The following is a 21117-nucleotide window of genomic DNA, read 5'->3' as shown; positions in this document are numbered from 1 at the left end:
AAAAAAAAAAAAAGTGAATGGCCCCACAGCCATCAATAGGCAAAGCAGAACCTTGAGAAAGGTTATGATTTAAAAGGTAGCAGTGATTTGCAAACATTTCTTAATTTCATACACTATCTTTCCAAGAAATAGTCTCAAGCCATGAAAATATAAGTTATAATACCATGATGCTCTCTAAGTGAAATATACCACACATAAAAATGATAAATATTGTTAAGATTCTACTTATGTGAGACAAAATGGGACAGAGATTAGTAAGGGCTGAGGGCAGAGGTAATGATGAATTATTGTGTCGAGAGTAGAGTTTGAGTCTATAATGAAAAGCTCTGGAGCTGGGTGGTAGTGAGTGTTGCACAAGTATGTACTTAATGCCACCGAACAATTAAAAATGGTTAAAGTGGTAAATGTCATGTTATGTATATTTTACTAGGATTTAAAGATGCTATGATTGATGCAAAATGAGTGCACTAGAATGTACACAGTGATGAAGTATAGACAAGGAAGGACTCTGCAACAGGCTGATGGTCAAACTCAACAGTTGTTTCACTCTTGTTTTGCAAAGTGTGTTTTACACTCAATGTGCTAGGAAAACTCAGTATTACCTAATAATGTGGTCGCCTTGACTTGTGACTGCTGAAATCTATCTATCAACTATCATCTAGATTCTCTTCCCAAAACAAAGGGAAGATAAGTCACTGGCCTACTCAAAGAATTCTCAAGAGTCAGGAGGGTTCAGATTCCCTAGCCGGATAGTCAAAGTCCACCCCAAATCCCATCCCCAATAGAATTCCACCCACTTTCCACTCATAACACAGATGCATGACCCACCAGCCACAATGGGTGATGTCTCAGTGAGATATTCATGTCTCTATGCCAAAGGTGGCAAAAATGGTGGCTTGCAGTCTGCATGTGACCTATAGGTGTCTTGTGTGGCTTGAGTGGTGTTCTTAAAAGATATTCACATAAAAATTGACATATCTGATTTAATAAAAATCAGTATTTATGTCCAATTGGGATCCACAGTTCCACAAAAGCTAAGTTGGAAGTGAGCAGCTACACCCTGATATGGAATGCAATTCAGCTGCTGACACCACTCACTCCCAACTTCTCTACACAGACAGTCTCACCCACTTCCACCGCCACCTGCCTGCCTTGAACTTGTGATGCTCACACTGAGCCTTTCTTTAAGTGCTCCTTCAGTTTAGGCAGTCTCTGGATCAAATCCATTCTCATCCTTGCAGTCTTCTTATCTCAATATGCTCTACAAATTCAAGGAAACCCACAGAGGTACCTCCAGAAGAGTCAGAAAGGGGGTCTTTGCTCTTGTCTCAACACAGTGCATGGATTTTATTTCATATTTTCATGTGGCAGATATGAGATTAGAAAAACTTTGGAAATCACTGGCTATTTCTAAGTCCTAACCTGTCATGTTATTAAAGGACTTAGACAATGAGATAAGGAAATGAAAAACATTCCATTATCATGGATGAGGAAAATAAATATAAGCAAAATGAACATCCTGTCTAAAGTGATATAATTTTAAAACAATCTCCATCAAAAGATCAACAATATCTTTCAAAAAACTGGAATGTACGAACCTACAAAGGTCTACAATAGGAAAAGTAAGTTTGTGAAAAAAGAACAGAAACATTACCTGACTACAAATATTACTATAAAGCAACAGCATGAAAAACAATATGGTATTGGCACAAAAGTAGATCAATGGAATAGAAGAGCCCAGAAATAAATCCATACACCATGTCAGTACCTAATCTATGACATACACATAAAAGAATGAAGTTGCAGCACTCTCTAACTCTCTAACTCTCCACACAAAAAAATAAATTCCAAATGTATTAAAAGATTTGGATGTATGACTTGCAACAATAAAATATATGTGGAAGAAATCACTGGAAATATATACCATGATAACACTGATAAAGATGTTTTTGGAGACTCAACTGATCCTATGCCAAGGGAAATAAAAACAAAATAAACAGCTGGGATTACCTCAACTTAAAAAGCTTTTACATAGTGAAAAAGATATGTGACGATTGAAAAACATCCTACTGAATGGGAGAAAATATTCTGACAATATATAACAGGGAAGGGATTAATATTCAAAATATATTAAAAAACAGAGGCCTCCCTGGTGGTACAAGGGGTTAAGTTTCAGCACCATCAAGCTATCAACACTATGAAGCTATCAGCAGCCACTGCAGCATGAGTTTGATCGATGGATAGGGAACTGACCCACATGGTGGAGCTGACCCACATGGCACAGCAGACCTCTCCTGTCTTGCTTGATGCTCCCCCTCAGCACTGTATTTCAGTAGATCTGTCTGTGCTGCTCCTCATTCTGTCTCTGGTGAATCCTCTCACCTCCCGCATCTCTCGCCTACATCCCTGTTCTTGTATGCATAAGTAAAAACTTAAAAAGTATATATGAAAGCCATATAATTCAGCAATTAAAAAAAAACAATCCAGTAAATAAATAGGTAGCCGATATGAAAGATAACAAACCTTTGGGGATATCCAGAAGATCAATAGTTACATGGAAATAAAAGTTATTCAAAGGATTCTATCAAGAGAGATGCAGCTGAAAAACAACAGTAAGATACCATCTTACACCTGTAAGAATGACATATACTAAAAAGACTTCAAAAACAAGTGGTGGATAAGTAGAGAAAGAAAAGCCCTGTTAGATTGGTGGTGGGAATGTAAACTGGTGCAGCTACTAAGGAAAACACTCTGGATTCACCTTAAAAACTATAACCCAGGTTCTCCCTGGTGGCGCAGCAGGTTAAAGCACCACATTATGAATCTCTCCAAGCCACTGCAGCATGAGTTCGATCCCCCACGAGGGAGCTGACCCACATGGCACAGCAGAACTCTCCTGACTAGCCCACTGCTCCCCCCAGCAGCATACTTCGCAGATCTGCCAGTTCTGCTCCCCACTCCTCTGTCTCTGGTGAATCTTCTCACCCACCACTCCTCTGGCTTGTACCCCAGTTCTGTGTGCATAAATAAATAAATCTTAAAACAAAAAAAAAAACAACTATGCCCCAGCAACCTCACTCTTTGGAACCAACTAAACATAAACATAAAACCATCAATGCAAAATACTATACACACCATAATGCTTATTGCAGTAGCATTTCCAGTAGCTAGGACATAGAAAAAAACTTGTGTCCATCAATAGACATCTGGATCAAAAAATGTTATAGTCACACAACAGAATACTATTCAGTCATAAAGAAAGATGAAATATAGCCATTTACAGAAAAATGGAAGGAATTATCATAATAGAGCAATTCAGAATGAGAAAAAACAAAGACTGGACATTTACGTAAGGGGTGGTTTGACCAAGTTAAATGCTTGAGAAACTAGTGGACATTAGCAAATGCTGCAAGATCTCTAAGGCTAAGAAGGAAAAGAAAGTCTCCCTGGTGGTTAAGTCTCAGCACTATGAAGCTAACAGCAGCCACTGAAGCACCAGTCCAATCTCCAGCCAGGGAGGTGACCCACATAGTGCAGCAGATCTCTTCTGTCCTGCCTGCTGCTCTCCTCAGCAGTGTAGGTCTGCCTGTTCTTCTCCCCACTCTGTCTCAGGTGAATCGTCTCATCCCAAGCCCTGCTTCCCACCTCTGTCCTACATCCCAGTTTTGGTATGCATAAATACATAAATCTTTTTTTAAAAAAATAAGAAGGTCCTTCCTGGTGGCACAGCGGGTTAAAAGCACAGCACTAAGGTGCTAAAGCCACCTCAGCATGAGTTCCATTTCCGCCCTGGAGGTGATCCACATGGCGTGTCAGACCTCTCCTGACCCACCCACTGCTCCCCTCAGCAGTGTACTCCATCATTCAGCCTGTTCTGCTCCCCACTCTGTCTCTGGTGAATCCTCTCATGGCCCCTGCACTTCTGGCCCTTACCCCAGTTCTGTTGTTGGACCTGTATTGAACTAAGCTAATGCCATTATGTGCTAACTGCCTTTTCCTCTTCTGTATCCTGCTTGCTGTGATAGGAAAGTCCCCAAATAACTTTGCTGTAAAAGTAAGGGAACTTGTAAAAATTGATGAAATTGATTACCATCTGCAACAGGACCAGAATACGAGTCATATGATCGGGTCATATAATCCTAGGGCCCACTGCAAGAACGTTATCTCTGTAACAACTTAGTTTCGTTTCCTTGCCTGCAGTGTATAAAAACTGGTTTCTATAACTGCTCCGGGGCGACACGCTTTAGAGGGTGTTGGTCCGGGCTGACCAAGCCCAAATTAAATCTTGAATCTGTCTCCACACAGTCTGACTGCTTTCTTCCAGGTTCCAACACTGTATGCATAAACAAATAAATCTTTAAAAAAAAAAAAAAGAAGAGGAGGAAGGAAGTAAGGGAGGGGAAATGGGACAAGCAGATCCTTGGGATGGTAGAGTGGGTGGTAAATCCTAATGTTTACTTCTGGCCTGGCCTGTCTCACCTCTTTCAGAGCCCCAGGCCTTAACATGCAGATCTGTAACCTTTGTTTACAACTGACATTAACTGCCTTTTGCTAATAGTTACCCTTTTAGATACACTGGTGGTAAACCCCAAGGCCTTTGCCTCTTTGTCTCCCACTATTCAAGGCAAAGAACAGCTCAGCACCAGCTAGCAGTCCGTCCAAAACATATAGTCCTTTTCCACATATGAGCAATATCAAGTGCCATTTCTCTGGCAAAGGCTTAAATTACATCTCAACACTACAGGGCAGATATAGAGAAAGGTAGCAGCAAACAAAGATAAAGCAAGTCAAACAGAAAGTTAACCTAGCAGCAGCCCCAGGATGGGGCTAATTGGTTTCTGGGGCCCTTCCAATAAAGGCTTTCAGTTCCCCACCCCTAATCCTACCATCACTAGAGGACCCTGTGACAGAGCAGCAGAGCTGCTACAAGAGGCTACAAGAGGTTAAGTCTGTCAGCCCAGAGGACAGAGAGAAAGTTAGGATCTCCAGATTGAGAAGTGTACACATTGCTAAGGGGGAGAAATAGAAGAGTGGAGTCTGACAAACACCAGTTCCAAACTCTGTACGATAAAGAAACAGAGTAGACACCAGGTGCCCAGCTTTCGGACAGGGCTGCAGTACCACTACCTTCTCTTCCTCCCCAACAGCCCAGCGCAGGGAGGAAGGAATATGATAGAGCCCAATCTTGTGACATGAGAAAGAGAAAATATTTTGTATGGGATGTATTTGATATCCCTGAATCACAGACCCTCAATTTCTAAAAGTTTTTGGGCACCCAGGCAACTGGCTGGTTGAGCAGAAAAGATGAAAGATTATCTATGGAGTTGGTAGGTGCCTGCTCCCAGAAAGACTCAGGCTAACAGTGCTGTTCTGCCTAGTAGGTTACATTCATCCTATTCTACTAATGAAGAAAACCTGGACAACTCCTCCAACTTGGTGACCTAGTCCCAAAACTGACTTTGCATCAGAATCATTAAAACTCCTAAGGAACTGACTGTACACACTAAAACACTCCCATCTTCAGAGATCTGATTCAGGAGGTCTAAATAAGAGCCTAGAACCACAATCACTTGGTAAAAACACAAAGGATGACATATTTTCTAGAACAAAGACAACTCTTACTTAGCATCCATGGATGTGAATTACTCAATCAAACTTACAATTTGATGCTTCCAATTCAGAAGTATATTAACTATTTTATTAAGCACCTAATTACCAGTAAAACACTAGCCCTGTGAAAGATACAGGCATGAGTTAAGTGCTTGTCCTTATTCTTGTGGGGCAACAAATTCTAGGAGAGACAACAAACACAAATGAGACAACAAGCAGAATGTTATTCATGAGAGGTATAAACAAATATTATGGGGATCTATGATTATGAAGGCCAACTATAAATCATTTTGGAGCTACTTAAAACTGGTGGTTAGAACATTTCAGGCAAACATTTCAGGTCTTTCTGTGAACTATGTATGTGGTTATTTTTGCAAACTACCTTTACTGAGCATAAACAAGTATATGACTTTTCAAAAATGATCATTCCTATTCAAAAGGTGGTTTTAGTTTAAGTCAGTAAACTGTTTTATGTTTTGTTAGCAAACTCAGAACAGCTTTTACTATTTTGGCTTTTCCTAAAGTAAAAAGGGAAAGTAATTACCAAAGAGTAGTACAATGTGCAAAAAAAAATAATAATAAATAAGTTATGAGCTTTGTCATGTTCATCATGGATGGCCATTTGTATTTACAGTACATAGTACCAAGATAAAACACTTCCGTGACCTAACCTATAACTTACCATGGGAGTATGCATCTGAATTCCTAAAAGCTTCAGGGGGAGAAATTATGTTAAGATTTTCTAAAAGCTTCAAAGAAACAAGAGGAGAACAACAAGCAAATCATTGTACTCCACTCTGGTACACTTTTAGCCTTCAAAAATCTATCTTAGTCAGATTTTAATGACTTCTTACTGTGAAATACAAAACGTATAAATCAGGACACAAAAAAAGTCAAGCCATTCTTAATGTATAAAGGGCCAACACAATACTGGTAGTTTCTTTTTTAAAAGATTTATTTTTTATTTATTTGTGCACACAAGAATTAAGGTGCAGAACAGAGTCTGGGGGTAGGGGGAGGTCAGAGGATTCACTAGAGACAAAAGGGGAAGCAGAACAGGCAGATCTACTGAAATAAATTGCTGAGGGGTGCAGTGGGCAAGACAGAAGTGGTCTGCTGTGCCATGTGGGTCAGCTCCCTGGCTGGGGCTGAAACGCGTGCTGCCGTGGCTGACAATAGCCTATAGCACTGAGACTTTTACCCTGTATCACCAGGTAGGCCCACTAACTTTCCTTTAAAAAATAAATTGAACAACAATTTGTGAATTTTTGTTTCTGCTATTGACAACAGACTACTAGGTTTTGGGGGGGAATGACACTGATACTACAAGGAGGGTTACGTGTGTGTGTGGGGGGGGGGTAATCACAAAGAGGAAAAAGGGAAGATGTCCCGTAACCATATACCTTATTAAGGTAACATGAGGTAATTCCACTTCATGAAGTAAAATATGATTGGAAATAGGTTCTCAGGCATTTATTTTTTAAAGGAAGGGACTTCTAGTGAAAAACCATGTGCTTGGGACACAGAAGATTTATTATAGATATAAGCCTGACCAGGTTATATAAGTTGTCTTGTAACAGGGTGGTCCCCAGGAAAAGGGGGAGTTCCAGGTTCCCTGCCACACCCAGGAGAGTGGAAATGAGCAGAGAAAATAAGAAAAGAGAAAGAATCTGAAGAAGGAAGAAGGATGAGAGCCAGAAGGAGATTTTAGGAAGCCACATGGAGCAGCAAGCATGCGATGAAGAAACTGTGCTTGTTTCTTGGCCCTGAAATGGTTAAAACAGATGTGGGTGAGAGACCTGTGGGAATGTTTACATGGCAGTGTTTATATTGATTCTGATTTTGCTCTTTTCCTCCCAGACTTGTCTGGCCATTTCTGACCCTTTTCTATGGGTCCGGGCCAGAAGGTGCTTTAGTCTTGTATCGGGCTTTCAGGCCTTGCTTGGACCAATCCCTTTTGGGTGGGCTTTTATCAAGAGGTGCTGGGTAACTTTGGGTGTTTGGTTTAGAAGTTATATTGTTTGTCTTTCTTATTGTATACTCACTGTATTAAAGTTCCTTTTCATTAAAGTCTTATATGTTTTGTCTTGATGTGGTGGGTGGCAGAACCTATTTAGAACAGGCAGGTTTGGGGGTTCAGCAGTGCCTCTCTCCCTGTCCTGTAACAGTCTGAATTCCAATTTACCTACCTGTAAAATATAATCATTTAATACATGCGGTGCAAAGCTCTATTCTAGGTGTGATATTTGAATAAATCCTTGCTATCAAAGAGCTTACATTTTAATCAGAAGAACATGTAGAAAAATACAAAATAAAAAACTGAGATACTTTATGAGACTGACCTGCTGCCTACTGTGCTAAGGAAGCAACTAAAAGCCGAGGTATTTTAAAACAGTAAAGTCAGATAATAATGAGAAAAATAAATTCAGAACAAGGTTTCAAAGAGTAGTCAGGCATAATTTTACTCCAAAACAAAACACTTGGGAAAAAATATGAAGAAAATGAAGGAAAGAGCCAAACAGATGCTTGGAGTCACAAAAGGGAGCAGTATGAGTAAAGAAAGGCCCAAGGGTAGAAATATGCTTGGTTTGCTAAAGGAACAGTAAGAAAGTTAGTGTAGTTGATACAGAGTAACAGAAGAAAGAGCCATCGAAAATGAGGTCAAGGTTTTGCAGGGTAAGGAGGCTATGATATGAACTCTGGCTTTTCCTCGGGGCACAATGGGAAGCCACTGGAAGGTTTGGAACACAGACAAGTGCTTGATCTGACTTATAAATCAACAATAAACATTTACCACATAAAATTATTTTAAGAGGAGCAAATGCAATGTGAGATTTTTTTTAACTGGAGAAAGCTTTTAAAATATGAAACATTCTACTGTATCACTTTCTACTTGTCTTTCTACTTGCACTGTGTTCCACACAAAACAGTAGTAAGAGCTAAGAACTTTCATTTTTTAGTACTTTTGGTTCAGTACTTTTGATTTTATGATTTTAGTATTTGTGTTGCCAAAGCAAGCACCTTGGTTGTATGACTTTAAATCAAACCACGGAAAGTCACATTTCATCATGGAAGGAAAAAAAGACCATAAAAAAGGCCACTATTACCAAACAGCAGTAAGTTATGAAATATATTCACTGAATATTTTCCTCTGAACAGTCCAGAAAAAAATGGAAGTTCCAGGAGATTCTCCATTTATCACGATGACTATCCAAATCAAACATCTATCAAAGTGATGTTGCATTGTGTAAGTTAAATTGTTATTAAACTCGATAAACATCTCACCATCAAATCATTTTTGGTGGCATTTATGAGAACAGATGGCCCTGTTAATTTATAAGGAAAAACCAGTGCCATGTGAAGTGACACTGAAAACGGAAACTAGAGGATTTCCCTAAGGTTTGTGCTTTTACTGCTTTTTTTGGGGGGGGGTGCTGGGGGAGGGGTTCCTAGTGTAAATCTGTCATTTCATCTAATGTCTAGATACTAGTAAATGAAAATACATATAGCCATCACTAATTCCAGAGTCACAATGCGAAGTATTGACTGGACACTGTTATCTGATGTCCTGCTAGCAATATACTCCCAAGTAAGTTTTTACTGCTTTCAACGTTTTAAACACTTTAACTCCGTACTAAATCATTCCGTCTTAAACCTCACCCTCGGAGAACAATTCTGTTATTACTTCCATTTAACAGTTAAAAGTTATTTAGCGTAAAGTCATATTTTAAGAAAGAAAACCAGCACTGGACTAAGGCATTTTTTGCTCCAGAACCGATGCACATAACCACTAGTGCACGCAACGACGACTTAACTTTGTATTTAAGTGTAATACATATGAAACAAAACTCAGCGACTCTCTTAGCCGTCCTGCAAATAAGCTCTCAACGCCCCATTTGGGGGAAAGAAAGTAAATTTCAATCGCCTGGCCTCAAAACTCAAGTAATCGCTCATGCCTCCATTCCGGCATACTCTGGGGAAGCCCAGGTTGCCGCCAAGCTAAAATTTCACTAAACAGACCACAGGAACAACGTCCAAAGAAGGGACATTTTCCACAAACCCCGGGGGTGTGTCGCGGCGGTTTCTGGGGTACCTAGTGGAGTCTGCATCACAACCTGCCTCTCTGCTTTTGAAATCAACTCGTGTCCAGACCGACAGACCCCGCGACTGCCCCGTCTGTGGGTCTCACTCGCCCTCCAGCAGCTCCGTACCTCCACACTTCACTTCAAGCCCGGAACCATCTCTAACCCAGCCTCCCCTTCCTTCCTTTCCCTAGCAGTAGCAGCTTTTACCTGATCTTCTGCTTCCGCCATGGTGCCAGCCGGGGAGTCACATGACACGCACGGAAATAAGAGAAAACTGGACACTGGGCCTGGAGCCTTCTGGGAAATGTAGTTTCAGCAACTTAAAGGCGGGGCCTATTGGACCTCGTTTTCCTTCTGACTCAGCAAGCTTTAAGAAGTTGTACTTTGGGGATTCTGAATGTAATCTTTGTCAACGCTAGGACTTCTTTTGTTGCTGCATTTATAAAGTGTTTATTAATATGTGACATATATAATAACTTGGGTTCTTGTAAGCCTCGCTAATAGCAATCCCTACTGTTATTCCCACTTACAGAGAACAGGATGGCTCAGAGGTCACACAGCTAGTATGAGGAAGAAGTAGCGTTAGAATTTGGGCTGTTCTGATGCCAGAGACTCTGATTATTAATGCTGCTCAGATTAAATATGTTTTTGCTTTCATTTTTAAGTACATTAAACGAGTACACAGTTTTATGGTAAAGAACAGCTTATACTTCAAAAATATTTATTTAGCACCTATTCCTTGCTGTTTTGATATTCTTTTGCTGCCATCTGGATGTTGAAAAATTATTTTAAATCTCTGTTAAATTGTTTGTTAAATGCTTATTGGGTATATTACATAGGTAATTCTTCATGAGAAAATATAAATTTGTTCTTGGTAAAATCTGTAAACCTACATTATTATTTTCATCTTTTAGAATGAATGATTGTCCCTCTGAGTATGATTCTGGACATTATGAAATCTTCCCTAATCCTCGGGAATTTTCAGTACCTGTCCAAAGATGGGTACTTTCTTCTCTCCACTCATCTCCTATTACTAGCAGAGGGCATCAGAATAACAACATGTGATGGGTACCCAGTGCTTGGTCTGACTTCCTTGGCTACATAGGCTATTATGGAGTTATGGAGTCAACATGCTGCGCCTTTCAAGTCTCTAGCTATAACCCCTCAACTCATGATCTTTCTGTGGCCATGATGATGTCATCTGACATGCTTTTTCTTCTCTCCAGGTCTGAAACAGCCTTAGCTCTGTCCTCTTCCTTCAAGTCTTGCTAGGGTCCTTCTTTCAGTCTGTTGATTTTTCTGCCACATGTCACAGGGAATTAAAATGGACCAGCCAAGAGCACTCATAAATTCTAACCAAGAGTACCTTACCCACTTTAGAGTCTCTTGCAGAGTATTTGGGGACCAACATTTGCTCATGATGGACACCAGTCCCACAATGATCCTCATGCACACTAAAGAAACTGATAATCCTGAGTCTAGTCTCTACCAGTAAAAGAAACAAGCTTAGACCCTATGCTTCTCTGAATTTCTTCACAAACTAATCTTTCCTTTTTCTAATATGAACTAGACCCACCCATAAATCTCTAATGGACATAATTGAAAATACAGTCAAATTTCACTACAGTTCTCCTCTGCTCAATATCTGAGACTCTTCTCCATTTTTCTCCCACTCAGTGTTCTCACTGGACTAAATAGAATATGATAATCTTAGGAATAATATATTATTATAAATTAATGTTACATACATATTATGAACATTAGCTATATCGCTGTTTTCTGTGGACAGAATAGAAAGTGGAGATATACAAATATAGAAAGATAAATTAGAGGAAATAACCTGCTACAGATTAATAGCAGATTAATCTGTGGGTGATGTGAAATTCAGATAAAACCTTGGAGCCCCAAGTTTTCTCATGAGAAATGAGAGCTTGGGTTCTCTTGTTTAGGCTGTCCTCTAGTATCCTGTTACTCAAAGTGTGGTCAACAAATAGGATCAATATCATTTGGAAATTTATTGAAATGAAGAGTTTAAGACCAGAGCTGCATTTTAATAATATTGCTAGGCAACATCTCTGTAACGTGGAGTTTAACAGTGTTCAGTATTACAGTCATTCTGTGGAAAAACCATGTGTTTCATGCTCAACATTGGTTCACCTCTCCTACCAATAAGCTATGGAATTAACTTCTCATTCTCAGGCTATTGGACCATGAAAAAATTTCAGACTGAGAATAAGAAGTTGACCCTGTTCCATTAAAAAACCTTGTATTTTTAGGGTGGTCCACTTGTTTTAAGGACATGTTTCATAAGTTTGTTAGTTGAAAATAGTTTATTAACTCAATATTTTATCATAATAACCTTATTTTATCATAATAATATATTTTATTGTTTCAATGATAAGACTGGCTTCAATAGCTTAAATTTTAAAGGAGTTTTTCTAAATTTTAGGAAAGTTGAAAAATCAGCAATGTGAAAACACGAAATTTACCTCTACATCTCTTCTCTTAGCAGATACTTTATACATTCTTTCTCAATCTTTGTCTTCTTTTTTTGTTTTCATTAAAAAAATATTTATGTATATAGAACTGGGGTACAAGCCAGAGGTGCAGGGCTGGTGAGAGGATTCACCAAAGACAGAGAGGGCAGCAGAACAAGCAGATCGATGAAATACACTGCTGAGGGGAGCAGTGGGTGAGACAGGAGTGGTCTGCCACGCCCAGTGTTTCACCTGCCTGGCCCCCGCGATAACACATAACAAGATGGCTGTGGCTACTTTCCATAGTGCTGCACTTAAACCTGTTGTGCCACCAGAGAGGGACTCCAATCTTTATCTTCTATTTCTTCTTAGATTGCTATGTTTTTCAATGTCAAGGTCTTTCTTGACAACCATGACAAGAATGTTATATCACATTATGCTACTGGTTCCAAGCAATGGTCTTACTCTTCCTTTAATTAATTTCCTCTACCAAATACCTAAATTAATATTTAATAATCTTTAGTGATTTTGTAAAGCTTCAGCTTATTTTGTAGTTCAGTTTTTCAAAACCTGTACCGACTGAAACCTCCTAATATTTTAGATGTCATTTTAAGATAAAGCTTTTTGGAAGATTTTTTTCTAATTGTAAAAATAATGCATATTGGTAATAAAATTAAAGAGTTATTTGTAAATTTTTTCCAGTGAAGTCATTACTGTTGAATAATTTCTTCTCTTGCTAATTCTCTGTCCCTCTCTCCCTCTCTTCCTTTTTATTCGGTGTTACTTTAAATTATTTTTTTAAACAATCATATAATCAAGTTTTATTATCTGCTTTTTCACTTAGTCATACTTCAAGATTATTTCCAGTAATATTATAAAATGCTATTCCAAAACAAGACTTAGTGATGAACATTGATATTATATTCTATGGAAATACATTAATTTATATAATTAATTATTTTCAATTATATAATTTGAGTCTATCTAATTAGCTTCCAGGTACAGTTTTGTCAGCTACTCTAATGAAAGGTGATGTCAATTGTTGAATTAAATGAAAACAACCCAATGAGAAATGCCAAAGCTTATTTATTCAGAGTTTATTCCAGCAAGATTGTCACCCGCTCTTATATTTTGCAAGGCTCAAAGATATAGTAGTGGGTAAACTAATAATAAGAAAAAAGGGAAGGCTTTGTGTATATACCGATTACAGGCTGTTGGCATTGGGAAATTGAAGGTGGGGCAACCAGAAGGGGGTACCCCATGTGAGTGGTTAGAGGTACATATTTAGCTTTCTCACATTGGTCTTAAGTAAGGAGCAGTGACAATAACTGGAGAAGCCATCAGTATATTAGTCAATTTCTGGCCATTTTGAGCTGGTTGTTAAAGAAGTTGTTCATGTCTTGGATTTTTAATAGTGATAGCAGTGTAACTTCCTGCAAGTCTGACTTATAGCACACTGACATCCCAGACTGTTTTTTGTAGATAAGGACTTGGTTTTCTGGACCAGTTGCTGCAGGTTGTGAGACACAGTTCTGATTTTATTCTGCCTGGCCATTTTTCCATTTGATAAAAAAAAATTATTTTTATAAAACAAAAATGGAACCAGTAGAGCCTATATAAAAACCAAAGAGAATGGGGAGCTGTTGAGGGTCAAGTCCCAGGCATGTCCAGTCCAGGCACACTTGCAAGTTCAGGCATGCCCAGATATGTCCACCAGTGAGAAGAAAATGAAGCCGCAACAGCAAGCCTAAACTTGGCTAGGATTAAAACTCAATCGATTACCACTTGACAAACTTTCAACCTACCAGAACTGACTGCATTAACTGAAGACTCGTTTATAAAAAGCAGACTTAAGCATGGATGAGCCTCACTTTTGTTTACATGTATGTAAGTACTCCCTTTGCCAGGGAACTCCAAAATACAGCTCAAGAGTTGAGTCTGTGTCACCTGGGCTGCAGTCCTGAAGCCCAGAATAAATGTTTGCTGTAACACCCCACCTATAAAAAGCTTGCTATAATTTGCTGTAACTCAACCATACCTCAACCATGCCATCATTGTCTAGAGTGTGTGTACACAATCTCACATGTACTGTATTCCTACCAGCTAGATGTGAGATCTCTAAATCCTCCTACCATCAAACATTAGGTGTAATAATTTTCTTAAAATATAAACAGGGCCCTCCCTGGTGGCCCAGCGGGTTAAAGCACAGCACTAAGAAGCTAAAGCCTCTTCAGCATGAGCTCAATCCCCAGCCCGGAGGTGATCCACATGGCGCCACAGACCTCCCCTGACCTGCCCGCTGATCTCCTCTGCAGTGTACTTGGTTGATTTGTCTATTCTGCTCCCCGCTCTGCCTCTGGTGAATCGTCTCACTGCTCCTGCACCTCTGGCCTGCACCCCAGTTCTGTATGCATAAATAAATAAATCTTTAAAAATAACAAACAGTTTGGTTGGAGAGAAATAGTATTTTCTTTTTGTTTTAAGTTGTATTGTTTTTATTTTGATTTCAGCATTTTCTATGAATTTACTAGCCATTTCAACTTGTTTTCTGCATTCTCTACTCTCACTATTTATCTTCTGTTGAGAAATTGATCTTTTTCTTATTGACTTGAGCAAAAATGTCCAGCTGACAGTTTTGATATTTGGTTTTGAAGCTAAGAGAAATCTGATGCCAGAGATAAAAATTCTAAGATCTTTCACATACAATGAATATCTAGTTATACCTGGGGAGAAGTATGGAGAGATCAACCAATAACGGGTAAATACAGTCTAAAATATAATCTCTGGAGATATATTATTTGGAAGGGGCATTGGAAAAGATGGGATTAGGCTCTCAATGGTTGTTCTTTTGGTAGGCATAGTTGAAAGTAGTAATCTCTGATTTGAATCAAAGAGTTATTTTAATCTTTCTTAAAATTAATTTTTTATATATTTTCTTATATTTTGGTTAAATTTTGGACAGTATTTGATTTTGCTCCTCAGATGTAGACCCTGTAGTTCTCCCACCACCATAATTCCCATGATCCAGCTCCACCTACCTTGTACATTTTCCCTATAGTCCAGATATAAGTGAAACCATCTGATATTTATACTTGTCCTTCAGACTTATTCTGCTTAGCATAATCCCTTTCAGCCATATCCATGTTGCTGCCGATGGCATGAGTTTTTCATTTTTGGTCACTGAGTAGCATTTTATTGTGTAGATAGATGACATCTTAGTGATCCACTCATCTGCTTGTTGTTTCCATATCTTGGTTATTTTAAATAGTGTTGCAATATACACATGGCTTCAGATTTTCTTTCAGATTAGTGTTTTTGTGTGTCTTTTGGATAGATTCCTAGGTGTGGAATTGTGGGATCATATGGTAATTCCATTTTTAGTGTTCTGAGGGGCCCTCCACACAGTGACTGGAAGAGTTTGCGTTCCTACCAGTGAGTATGAGAGTTGCTTTTTCACCACACACATGCCAGCATTTCTTGTTTAAAATTTTAAATCTGGGCCATTCTCACAGGTTTGAGGTCATATCTTATTGTACATCAAGGTTTTTTATTAGTCACATTAAATAGTGCATTTTCTCTAATCCATATAAAAATAAGTAATGGAAAATTTATTCCATCTAGGAGGATCTTTTCTGACATGTGCTGGAATTATTGATTTTGTTGAAAAAAAATAGTAGATAAATACTAGAATCTGAGTGTCCTGGGTGCTTTAATTGCTTCTCATATTAAAATTAACATATGCTTCGGCCCTCCCTGGTGGTGCAGTGGGTTTAAGCACAGCACTGAGAGGCTAAAGCCACTTCTGCATGAGTTCAATCCTCACCTGCCCAAAAGGTGACCACATGGTGTGGCAGACCTCTTCCGACCCTCCCGCTGCTCCCCACAGCAGTGTACTTTGTCAATAGGCCTGTTCCCCACTCTGTCTCTGGTGAATCCTCTCACCATCCCTGTACCTCTGGCCTGTACGCAGCTCTCTATGCAAATAAATAAATCTTTTTTAAAAAATGGTATTAAAATTAACATATGCTTCACATCTTAACACAATGTTTGATACATAATTGGAGCTCAAAAACCATTCATTGATAGAATTAATTATTTAATTAGTATGTTAATTTAACATATCATTTTATGTTTTCCTGAGACCTAGATTTTATTGGTGTCCTGTCACTGTTGATTCCAAGAGAAAATAAGAATAAATTTAAAATTTAGAATACAGCAGTAGACTGACATGATGAAGGTGGTGCTGGGAATTTAAATCAGCAGTTTTATGAGGTTCATAGATGGCAATTGTCAAATTGGTTGGAAAGTTCAGAAATAAATTCATGGAGGATATACTTTGTCGAATGGTCCACAAAGGATGGATAAAAGTGTCAAAGGATAGGTGGTAGTCTGATGATATCATAGGAGAGAAAAAAACTATATGCTATCTCAAAACATGTCTTTTTGACAAAAATTTGGTTTCCAGGAGGGACTTTGAAGGCTGGGAGGAGATTGATTTTGAAAATGTATTTGTATATAAGTTTGTGTAAGGGCACTTAACAGGTAAACTAATTTCCTTATCTCTTTTCAAGGAGAAGGCATAATTTAATCAGCATGTTTTTGTTTACTAACAAAACTAAACTAACTAGAAGGATATTCTGTACCATGCACTAGAAGAATTAATATTGTTAAAATACTAAACAGCAATTTACAGTTTCAATTCATTCATTATCAGAATTCCAGTTTTATTTTTCACAGACAACCCTAAAATGTGTGTGGAATTATAAAGTGATGAGAATAATCTTGAGAAAGAACAAAGCTGGAGACATCATGCTCCCCGATTTCAAGCTCCATTACAAAGCTATAGTGTTCAATACTGTATGTTATTGGCATAAAACCAGACATTTAGACTGAGGGTACACAATAAAGGATCCAGAAATAAGCCCACATGTATATTGTCAGTTAATTTATAATGAAGTGGGAATATATTGAAGCCAAGCATATAGAATGGAGAAAGGATAGTCTCTTCAACAAATATTTTTGTGAAAACTAGACAGGCACAAGACAAAATGAAACTGTATCTCTAACTTAGACTACACATAAAAATGTATTCTAAATGGATTAATACTTGAATGTAAGACCTGAAACAATAAAAGAAAACATACACACTAAGTTCACATACTTAGGTCTTGGTGGTGGTGGTGCTTTTAGAAGCAAAGCAACACCAACAAGTGAAAATAAAATTAAATTGAAACACATCTGCCCAGCAAAGGAAACCTTCAACAAAATGACAAGACAACCTACAGAATGAGGGAATATAGTTGCAAATTATGTATCTCATAAAAAGATGACATCATCCATATATGTATGAAGCATACAGTTCAATAGCAAAAAAAATCTGATTAAAATGTGTAGAACATATGTTTGAAATAAAAGATATACATAAAGATGATAGGAACTTGAAAAAATATTTTTAATTCAAAACCACAAGGAGAAATCTTTACACCTGACAGAATGACTGAAAAGGGCTTAAAGTGACAAGAAATGGCAAATGCTGGCAAGGATGTGGAGGACAAAGAACACTGTTGCATGACTGGTGGGAATGTGAATTGGTACAGTCACTATGGAAAGCAGTACAGAGGTTCTTGGAAAACTAAAAATAGAAGTACCAATGATCCAAGATTTTCCCATCTGAATATTTATATGAAGAAAATAAGAATATTATCATAAAAAGATTGTTACGCCCCCATGTTCACTAAACACTATTTATGATAGTCAAAATATCAAGCAACCTAAGTCCAATGAAAGATGAATAGATAAATAAAATGTGACATGTACAGTGTATGTGGTGGAATATTACTCAACCATAAAAAGGAAGAAAGTCTTGGCCCTCCCTGGTGGCATAGTAGGTTAAAGCTCTGCACTAAGAAGCCTGAGCCACTTCTGCATGAGTTCGATCCCCGACTGCCTCTGAGGAGATCCACATGGTGCGGCAGACCTCTCCTGACCCACCCGCTGCTCCCCTCGGCAGTGTACTTCGTTGACCTGCCTGTTCTGGCCCCCTCTCTGTCTTGGGTGAATCCTCTCACCCTCTGCATCTCTGGCCTGTACTCCAGTTCTGTATGAATAAATGAAAAATCGTTAAAAAAAATAAAGGAAGAAAGTATTGCTACTTGTGACATGATTAGGACTTGAGAGCATTATGCTAAGTGAAATAAGTGAGGGAAAGACAAATACTGTACAGTTTTATATGTGAAATCAACATAGTGATAACTCAGTTAAGAGAACAGATTTGTATTGCTTAGAAGCAGGGGATGGAGGTATATGAAATGGGTGCATGTGATCGAAAGTTACAAATATATAATTATAAAATTAATAAGTCATGAGATATAGTGTACAACATGGTGATCATAGTTAATAAAACCTTACATTATATTTGAAGGTTACTGAGAGTAAATCTTAAAAGTTCTCATCTTAAAAAAATTTTTGTTTAACTATGAGTAGTGATAAATGATAACTAGATTTACTGTTTTTAAAATTTTAAATTCACTATGAATAAAATGTAATTCTACTTAAATAGTTACGTGTCTATATAGTGTCATCTTCTATTGGATTTTCATAATTTATGTTACTAATCTCATATGTTTGAATATTTAGATTGCTTTCAATGTTTGCTATTACAAACCATATTGCTAATTATGTGACTTCATGCAAGTGAATATTTATAACTCTGTTTCTGCTTTTGTAACATGGAATTGAGATATGGCTCCTATTGAGAATCAAGATGGTATAGTGCTTAGCATAGTTTCTTGTGCCAAAACACCTGGGTTCAAATGTTAGCTTGTTCTTGAATAACTGTAAGATCCTAAGTTACCTAAGCCTACTCACGGCTATGTCTCGGCTTCCACATTTATTAAAAGGGTGTTGATAGCACTACAGAATTCTATATGTATGTATAATTTTTCTTTCCTTGTTATATAAGCAACGACTTCCTGAATGGTGTTGAAAAAAAAAATAGTGAGAAGGGACATCTTTGCCTTGTACCTTATTTATGTAGGAAAACTATTAGTTTCTCATTATTAGGTATAAGGAGAACTCTACATTGTAGTCTTTTTTAAGTTAAGAAAATTCCTCTCTATTTATTGTTTACTGGAAGTTTTTAATCATGAATGGATATTTCTGTTTCTATTGATATGGTCATGCGGTTTTTCTTTTTTAGTCTGTTGGTGTGATGGATTACATTAATTTTGCACTTGTCCAATTTATATTTCCTTAGAAAAATGTGTAGAAGTGAAATGGCTCGATTAGAAGACCTTTGAAGATGTCTTAAAAGTTCTTTAAAAATGTCAGTAAATTCCTAAAAACAGCCTTTTGAGACACTATTTGATAATTCTGAATAATTTAGGAAATCTCTTATTCATCTTATTATTTCAAAGATAACATGTTTGAGTTTTCCCATAGACATGGATTACTTGCCTGCGATCCATTTACTGAACTTCTTTCATATTTTTGACAGAAAAGCACAAAACTAATTTTCAAACTTAAAGTATGAATTCAATCTGTTCAGAATCCCAGTGTTTAGGTGTACCAAGAAAATGTATTATGTTATAGAGAATCTTTCATTTTCAATCAAAATTTTGAAACAAAATACTTAAACATATCCTGCCATTGGATCCAAATATCATTTGTGAAACAAGGTCCATTTTTCACCAAAAATCCAATTTCAAGGTATGTTTGTGGAACAAGAGCCTTTCTCTTCCATATATCTTTAGTTCTCTAACACAAAGACATTAGATTGAAAAAGAACAGAAAGAAGAAAAAAGAAAGGAAAAGAAAGTGTGTACTAGCTGTAAACAATGATAGTTCCCACTTAAGTTCTAAAATTTAATATAACTATTTCAATTATTGAAACATTTATTTTTGTATAAACAGTAATATAATTTTTTAAGCTGGAAAATGATTTAAACTGCAATAGATTGAGTCTATGTTCATTACCAAAAGAAAGTGAAAATGTTACCATTGCAATACTAGTAAGTAAATAAAATTAAAACATTGTGATTAAATGTAATTAAAACCAATTAAAATATTGGTTTAATGGTTTTGTATTTACCATTTTGACATCTAAGAGATTTAGTCACCCCTTAGGGCATTGCTAACCTAAGACAGCATAACCTTAGTTACATGTCCTAAACTCAGAAATGAGGTATAGAGCCTTCTTGTGATTGCTTGAAGGAAAGGAATGACTTTAACCACCTGTAGGGAAGTCTTATCCTTCCACAAAAGGGAATACAAAGAAGAGTCACAAGTGAACATGTAAGAGGATGTTACACACAGATCTGTAGAAGACAGACCTGAATTTTTAGGTGATTCTTGTTAGACTCCAATGTAATGTTACCAGCTGGTTTGACAGTTTCTGAAAAAAAATAATACCAGTTTCCACCATACTAACATGACAGCACCAGAAACAAACTTCCAACATGCCTTGTTGATCCACCATGAACTCCTTCCTTAATATATAAATGCCTGGAGAGTTATGGAAGAATACCAAACCTTTCCACTAGCCACCTCTAAAGAACATTTGACTTGTCTTCTTTGGTGGTGACTATAGATCAAACATCCATCTGGTGTGTTCCCACCCTCTTGTTCCCACAAGCCAGCTTCTGTCTCTTCTCACTTGTTCCGGTCTAGAGACATCACTCCTCTTCTTTCCACTATGTTTTGATATTTGTGGATAGTAGAGGTGAGTGGAAGAGAAGAAGAGGAAAGATTTTTAAAATAAGGTTGGTTACCCCTATAGAAAGCTGTGTGGAGTTTCCTCAAACTATTAAAAATGGAGCTTCCATATGATCCAGCAATTCTACTCTTAGGAATGTACCCAAAGGACACAAAAACATTAATTTAAAAGGATACCTACACCCCTATACTTATTGCAACACAATTTACAATAGGTAAACTAGGGAAACAAC

At 37.6% G+C, this 21117-nt stretch overlaps 1 protein-coding gene across 1 annotated transcript in view; it reads right to left on the bottom strand.

Moving 5' to 3' along the window:
- VPS41 (vacuolar protein sorting 41 homolog (S. cerevisiae)) overlaps positions 1-9961 on the bottom strand; it is a 186294-nt gene extending 176333 nt beyond the window's left edge. The window contains exon 1 of the mRNA XM_012720747.1: positions 9903-9961. Within this exon, the coding sequence (XP_012576201.1) occupies positions 9903-9923 (21 nt within the window). The 5' untranslated portion in view covers positions 9924-9961. The remainder of the gene's footprint in view (positions 1-9902) is intronic.
- Positions 9962-21117: the final 11156 nt, after the last annotated feature.

The sequence above is a fragment of the Condylura cristata genome, unplaced genomic scaffold (assembly GCF_000260355.1).
Source record: "Condylura cristata isolate star-nosed mole 26May11 unplaced genomic scaffold, ConCri1.0 scaffold00005, whole genome shotgun sequence".
NCBI lineage: Eukaryota > Metazoa > Chordata > Mammalia > Eulipotyphla > Talpidae > Condylura > Condylura cristata.
The sequence above is the reverse complement of the archived record's forward strand: the minus strand, read 5'-3'. Positions and strand labels throughout refer to the sequence as shown.